At 30.9% G+C, this 7416-nt stretch overlaps 2 protein-coding genes across 3 annotated transcripts in view; both read left to right on the top strand.

The window, feature by feature from the left end:
* LOC107615011 (NADP-dependent alkenal double bond reductase P2) overlaps positions 1 to 7416 on the top strand; it is a 26768-nt gene that overhangs the window by 12556 nt on the left and 6796 nt on the right. The window lies entirely within an intron of this gene.
* Positions 1471 to 3675, top strand: LOC107617220 (NADP-dependent alkenal double bond reductase P2; the record flags this gene model as incomplete). 2 transcript variants are annotated; one of them, XM_016318975.2, is given in 5 exon segments in its annotated part: positions 1471 to 1630; positions 1951 to 2117; positions 2807 to 2889; positions 2985 to 3371; positions 3407 to 3675. In XM_016318975.2, coding segments are annotated over 4 exon segments (789 nt in total), but the record flags the coding sequence as incomplete, so codon positions are not given.

Raw genomic sequence — 7416 nt, 5'->3', positions numbered from 1 at the left:
TTTTAATTAAATTTATTTTTAAAAAATTTTTAGTCATCTTAATTTTTGAGAGACGAATTTAATTTAAAAAAAAAAAATTTCGTCACCAATTTAGGGGACAAATTTCACCATTTAACTGAGCTGATTTTTTATTGTCATGCATTAATCATTTGAATATTAATTGAGATCCAAAAATCAGAAATTGATGGTAAAATTGAGAGTTGTGTCGGATTATTAGCTGCCAATTTTTTTTATGATATTATTAGATTAGTGCTGAATGTTCACCTGAGCTATTAACTTAGGAGGTTGAGAGTAATTGGGTTTTGCAAAACCAGAAAAAAAAAAGTTTTTGTCACATGTTTAAAGTTAGAAGAATGATTTACATCCTTTACATTTTGAATTTTATTTTAAATGGTAAAGTGTGATTTTTTACAATTTATTTCATAATTTATAAAAAATGATACGTGCATACAAAAAAAATCAGTCAGTATGTAAAATATAATGATACACATTTTTAATGTATCTTTTTTATTTCAGCATGCATTCCATATGGCTAATTTGGTGGCTGGTACATTTAGCATGATCAATAATTTATTTATCTTCTTGACAACATTGTTGTCATAAAATAAAATTGGAAATAAAATTGTGAAAGAAAGAGAAAGAGAATGAAAAGAAGGGGAAATCAACCATAATTTTTGAAAAAGGTACTATAGCAGGACAGAACCAGATACTATAATTAATTGACAAGCAAGAGGGATTGGTAGTAAAAAAAGGTAAGGATGTGGAACTCAAGTATTTTGAGCATTATAGTTAATAGTGAGTGGTGATGATATACCTCTAGGTTCTTTGAGCACTTATAGAGTTACTTTTAGATCATACGCCAAAATAGTCCTCAAATTTGCGGCACGAATTGAACTTGTGTTCTTGTGGAATATGAGTTTGATTTTACTAACTGTCTCGACCATCTTTTAGAAAAATGGGATACCCCGTGGAAACAGCATTAGGATTAGGATAAAATTCAAACAGCATGTGTTTGTTAGGAAGTCAAATGTGTTAGTTTTCCTTATAATCATGGAACTTTGTAGCTATTGTGTTCTTCTTGATATTAGACAGTACACTCAATCCAATTGAATTAAATAGTACTTTTAGTATTCTGTATAATTGTTGTACCATGGGAATGCAGAATTGAGAAATTTCAATTTAGAAATTCATTATTGATTATAATCTTCAACGTAGAAAGCCTCAATTTACCTTATAGCAGGATGCTTTTCAAACAACATGGGAAACAATGGGTAAAAAAGAATCAATCTATAACTTTTGGTTTGGAAGAATGTAGAAATGAAAAATGGTTTAATGGTGTTTGTACTTTGCGAAACTCCCAATGATCGGTTTTGCAGTTTGATCTAAGAAGCCATGCATGTAGCAGTCTGCTGTGTTGATGATTCTATTTCAATAACTGTTTCATTATTTCAGCCATTAACTGGATATGGTGTGGCTAAAGTCCTGGAATCTGGACACCCAGATTACAAGAAGGGTGATTTGGTGTGGGGGTTTACTAAATGGGAGGAGCACAGTTTGGTCCCATCATCTCAAATTCTTTTCAAAATCGAGCACACCGATGTTCCACTTTCGTACTATATTGGAATTCTTGGTATGTTTTTTCAACAACTTGAGGTCTTATTGATTCTTGGTGAAATAAGCACTTGATGTCGGTATAATTCTCAACTGCAACTCTATTTTGGTTTCATGCAATAAATGAATCATTTGTTTGTAAGTATTATTCGGAAATGGTGATACATTTGTCCTTCCTTACAAAATTTGTACATATACATGAGGAAATGATATTTGAATGATTAGTTTTCAAGGTTCTAAAACCAGACCGGTTATTTTGCAAGATTATGGATGTAACTTGCTTATACTTTGGATTATTGTTTGTTTAGACATTCATTAATTTTGACTCAATGAATGCAGGTATTCCAGGAATGACTGCCTATGCTGGTTTCTTTGAAGTTGGACTTCCTAAGAAAGGAGACAGAGTGTTTGTTTCTGCAGCCTCTGGTGCAGTTGGTCAACTTGTTGGTCAATTTGCTAAATTCACCGGTTGTTATGTCGTTGGAAGTGCTGGAAGTAAAGACAAGGTATTCATCTTATTTCTCTTGTTATATATATATCTCTTGGTATGTGGTAAATGACCCTTATTCTCCATATTTATTCTATTCTAAGTACTTTTGTTTTGTAAAGTAATATTCCAAATAAGCCTCCACGGAATTTTTTGTCTCCCAACAAATTTTAATTACCAAATCCCAAACGTTGACTTTACTGACAGATTTGGACTGATTTGTTTAACAAAGTAAAAGGGTGGGGACTACAGTAGTTGACTAAATTATCTTTAGGAACTAATTTGGGTTATTGTGCTATTTTTGTAATAGCATGATTATCATACAAAAAACTGTTGCCAATTTCCAAGCTTTTGTAAGTGACTATATATCTCAAGGTTATCAAACTCTAGTGTTAAATTTCCTACAAGTTTAGGTCCTTATTATGTCAAATTTACGTGTGAATCAATAGACTCTTATGAGTTGAATTAGGTGAACTGTTGTATTTGATAACTTTGACTTGTGTTGACACTCCCAAGACATCAAGTACATTAATTCATCTTGGTCAAATGAACATCTTGCACATAATCCCATTAAGCATCCAACCCCTCACTTATGATGTTATGAAGCATTTGATTGGCAATACCTGAAATCCACTCATTTTAAATTTGCTCACAAAGAAAAGTTACCTAGTTATTCTTTTACCTGAGTGCTTGTCTTTTTACAACCAGGTGGATTTATTGAAGAATAAATTAGGATTTGACGATGCTTTTAACTACAAAGAAGAGCCAGACCTCAATGCTGCATTGAAAAGGTTTGTGATATAAAAATTTGTACTGCCATGGAGTTAAGTTTCCTTTTTATAACTACATACTAGTGAATATTGGCTCTTATCATTTTACAAATCAGGTACTTCCCCGAAGGCATTGACATTTACTTTGAGAATGTTGGGGGGAAGACACTTGATGCCGTGCTGCTAAATATGAGAGTCCATGGCCGAATAGTCGTATGTGGAATGGTCTCGCAGTACAATCTTGCTCAACCTGATGGTGTAACAAATCTGGCGAATCTTATATTCAAACGGATTCGTATCCAAGGCTTTGGTGTTGCCGATTACTATCAGTTGTATCCCAAGTTCTTGGAGTACGTCGTGCCGAAAATCAAAGAAGGGAAGATTGTGTATGTAGAAGACATAGTCGAGGGCCTTGAAAAGGCTCCTCCGGCTTTGATTGGCCTTTTTAGTGGTCGCAATGTTGGAAAACAAGTGATTGTTCTTGCTCGTGAATGAATGTGTAGTTTCATTTTCGTCCATTTGGTGTATGAACGTGTAGTTTCATTTTCTTCCATTTGGTGTTTAGTATATATGTGTGTGTGTTTTCGTTTGTTCTATAGCAAAACTTTCCAGTTGCTTTTGCCCTTTGGTTCTGATATGACAGAAAACACACTGATTTGCAAACATAGTAGATGCTTTATGGAGTGTTGAGTAGGGCTAAAATTGGTGAAAGGGAAAAATGATCCATGTTTCAGTTACAAGTAAGGCATCAACATTGGTTAATATGTTGGCATATTGTTGTAAGTCTTTTGACTAATCTATTCTTAATCAAGTCCATTCTTAATATATAAAAGTAGGTACATAGATTTACCCACATTACTTCTAAGTTATTTCTCTTCTCCTACTAACGCCATATCAGCACGATCGTTTACTTGACAAAATTTTAGAATCTACCACTCAAATCTTGCCAAATCAACTTTTATTTTTCAAATAAAAAAAAAAACACAAAAAACAACTTTTCTCATACTTCTCGAAATCCTCTTCCTCTTGGCACCTCTTCTGTACCAAGATCCTATTTCCTCCATCCTCTTCCGGTCCCATGAGCCATTGTTTTTTCCTCAAAACAAATTGTCCATCGCGATGTTCATCCCAGCGGAGCCGCATTGCATAAATTGCAGAAACATGGCAAACTCCATTCCTTCTATTGCGGTTCCTGCTGGAGTTAGATTCTGTGTCTCAGACCAACGTCACTATTCGGCGCTGCCAACATAGAAAATTCGTCCCAGGTATCTTCCTAAAGATTTTCAACTTTGCCATTTACTCTTCTTATTCTGTTATTCAATATCATTTTCAATAGCCCTATTATTTGTTGATAATCTAAAATTAAAAACTCAAGAGAGTATTAGAGTCAAATTCAGAGTTTTACAACCATGATTTTATTCATATTTTACACCATTTGGCATGAAGTGCATATAACTAATTCCCTCTCAAATCAAGCTTTCACAGCTTTTTCTTTTTTTCAAAAAAAAAAATAGAAAAAATAAATTCTAAAGTAGAATGGAGTAATTATATCAATCTGCAGCTAAAATTAGAAACCACCACAAAAAAATATATCTCATTTGAGAATTATCAAGTGATATTAATTTTTTTGTTCAATTATTTTTAATTTTTTATCATAGTACAGTAATCCTATCAATACAGCAAAAAAGAAAACACTTCTATAGTGCTAGATTTTTAGTAATTTTGTAATGTTACTATTTAATTAAAAAGATATTTTTTTAAAAGTTAGGGAGAGTATTTGACTAGCTCTGTTGAATATTGACATTTTTTTAATCAATTGTGGAACTTCAGAAGACTAACTATTCTCCATTTATTTGTCCTATTTTAGTCTTTCTTTTTTACTTTGTCATTTTTAGTACATATCAAGCAAAAGTAACAAAAATATCCAAGCTTCTATTCTTAATATATAAAAGTAGATGGATAGGTTTTACTCATATTATTTTTAAAACATCTTTCTCTTCTTACTAATGTCATGTCAACAACATTGCTTACTTAGTAAAATTTTAGAATCAACCACTCAATTTTTGCCAAATCAACTATTATTTCTAAATCAGCAAAAAAAGTAAAATATACAAAAAACAATACAATAATACCAACGACAATAATTAGAAATTAATAGTATTTAACCAAATTTGTAACTTACAACGACATTAAATCCATATCCCTATATTTATTATATCTTACCATTATAAACAATACAATAAATTTATCACCCCAATAATTAATTTATTAATTTCTATAAATAACTCATTCAATGTAATAAACATTCATATTACAAATATCATAATAATATTATTAATCATAATAAATTTTACGTTACAAATATTCAAATTCCATATTATTTGAACTAGTTATATAAATCTCTTATCACTATTCCTTCAAATAACAACAAATTTAACACAAAAATTTATGTCCGAACTACACAACATCTCAAACTTACTTAAGGGAGATAACTATATGTTGAATGTGAAAAGTGTAAGAAGAAAGCATATGAAAAAAGAGATAACGACGTTTGTAGCACATGTAATCAAAAGTATGTACATAGGTTTACCCACATTACTTCTAAGTTATTTCTCTTCTCCTACTAACGCCATGTCAGCACTATCGCTTACTTGGCAAAATTTTAGAATCCACCACTCAAATCTTGGCAAATCAACTTTTATTTTTCAAATAAGAAAAAAACACAAAAAATAACTTTTCTCATACTTCTCGAAACCCTCTTCCTTTTGGCACCTCTTCTGTACCAAGATCTTATTTCCTCCATCCTCTTCCGGTCCCATGAGCCATTGTTTTTCCCTCAAAACAAATTGTCTATCGCGATCTCCATCCCCAGCGGAGCCGCATTGCATAAATTGCAGAATCAGGGCAAACTCCATTCCTCCTATTGCGGTTCCTGCTGGAGCTAGATTCTGGGTCTCAGACCAACGTCACTATTCGGTACCGCCAATGTAAGAAATTCGTCCCATGTATCTTCTTAAAGATTTTCAACTTTGCCGTTTACTCTTCTCATTCTGTTATTCAATATCATTTTCAATAGCCTATTTATTTGTTGATAATCTAAAATTAAAAACTCAAGAGAGTATTAAAGTCAAATTCAGAGTTTTACAACCATGATTTTATTCATATTTTACACCATTTGGCATGAAGTGCATATAACTAATTCCCTCTCAAATCAAGCTTTTACAGCTTTTTCTTTTTTTCAAAAAAAATAGAAAAAATAAATTCTAAAATAGAATGAAGTAATCATACCAATCTGCAGCTAAAATTAGAAACCACCACATAAAAATATATCTCATTTGAGAATTATCAAGTGATATTGATTTTTTTGTTCAATTATTTTTAATTTTTTAACATAGTACAGTAATCCTATCAATATAGCGAAAAAGAAAACACTTCTATAGTGCTAAATTTTTAGTAATTTTGTAATGTTACTGTTAAATTAAAAAGATATTTTTTTAAAGCTAGAGAGAGTATTTGACTAGCTCCGTTGAATATTGACATTTTTTTAATCAATCGTGGAACTTCCGAAGACTAACTATTCTCCATTTATTTGTCCTATTTTTGTCTTTCTTTTTTGCTTTTTCATTCTTAGTACATATCAAGCAAAAGTAACAAAAATATCCAAGCTTCTATTCTTAATATATAAAAGTAGATGGATATGTTTTACTCATATTATTTTTAAAACATCTTTCTCCTCTTACTAATGTCATGTCAACAACATTGCTTACTTAGCAAAATTTTAGAATCAACCACTCAATTTTTGCCAAATCAACTATTATTTCTAAATCAGCAAAAAAAAAATAAAATATACAAAAAACAATACAATAATACCAACGACAATAATTAGAAATTAATAGTATCTAACCACATTTGTAACTTACAACGACATTAAATCCATATTCCTATATTTATTATATCTTATCGTTATAAACAATACAATAAATTTATAACTCCAATAATTAATTTATTAATTTCTATAAATAACTCATTCAATGTAATAAACATTCATATTACAAATGTCATAATAATATTATTAATCATAATAAATTTTACGTTANAATTTGAATTCCATTACAAGTTAAGCATGTGATGTCCGTTGGAAGCACTTTGCTTTCTCTTTTCTTTTGGTTTCGGATCAATGTAAACACCAAGTGTTACTTAATAGATTTTGGGCTTTGTAAAGTTGAAATTAATAGTTGGCCCACATGGTTAACATTTGCTTTCCTGGTGAAATTTGTAACGGATCAAGTGTAGGAAGCAAACATGGGCTTAACTTATTCTTGGCCCAATTGATAAAACTATTTCAGCCAAAACAACATTTAACAAGAATTACATGAGGCTGAAATTTATTTTATTGGGCTTGAGATCCTTTCTTTTTATTTCGGCCCAATATTAACCTGCACAACAAAATTATTTTAATTAGCTCATTAATCATAATTAGCTTAATAATTTTGCTGTTAATAATGTTTGATCATCATTAATTTGGTTTAGAGTTTTCCAAACTCTTCA

This window comes from Arachis ipaensis, chromosome B09 (genome assembly GCF_000816755.2).
Source record: "Arachis ipaensis cultivar K30076 chromosome B09, Araip1.1, whole genome shotgun sequence".
In the NCBI taxonomy this organism is placed as follows: Eukaryota; Viridiplantae; Streptophyta; class Magnoliopsida; order Fabales; family Fabaceae; genus Arachis; species Arachis ipaensis.
Note: the sequence above shows the minus strand (reverse complement) of the source record. Positions and strands in the feature narration are given on the sequence as shown.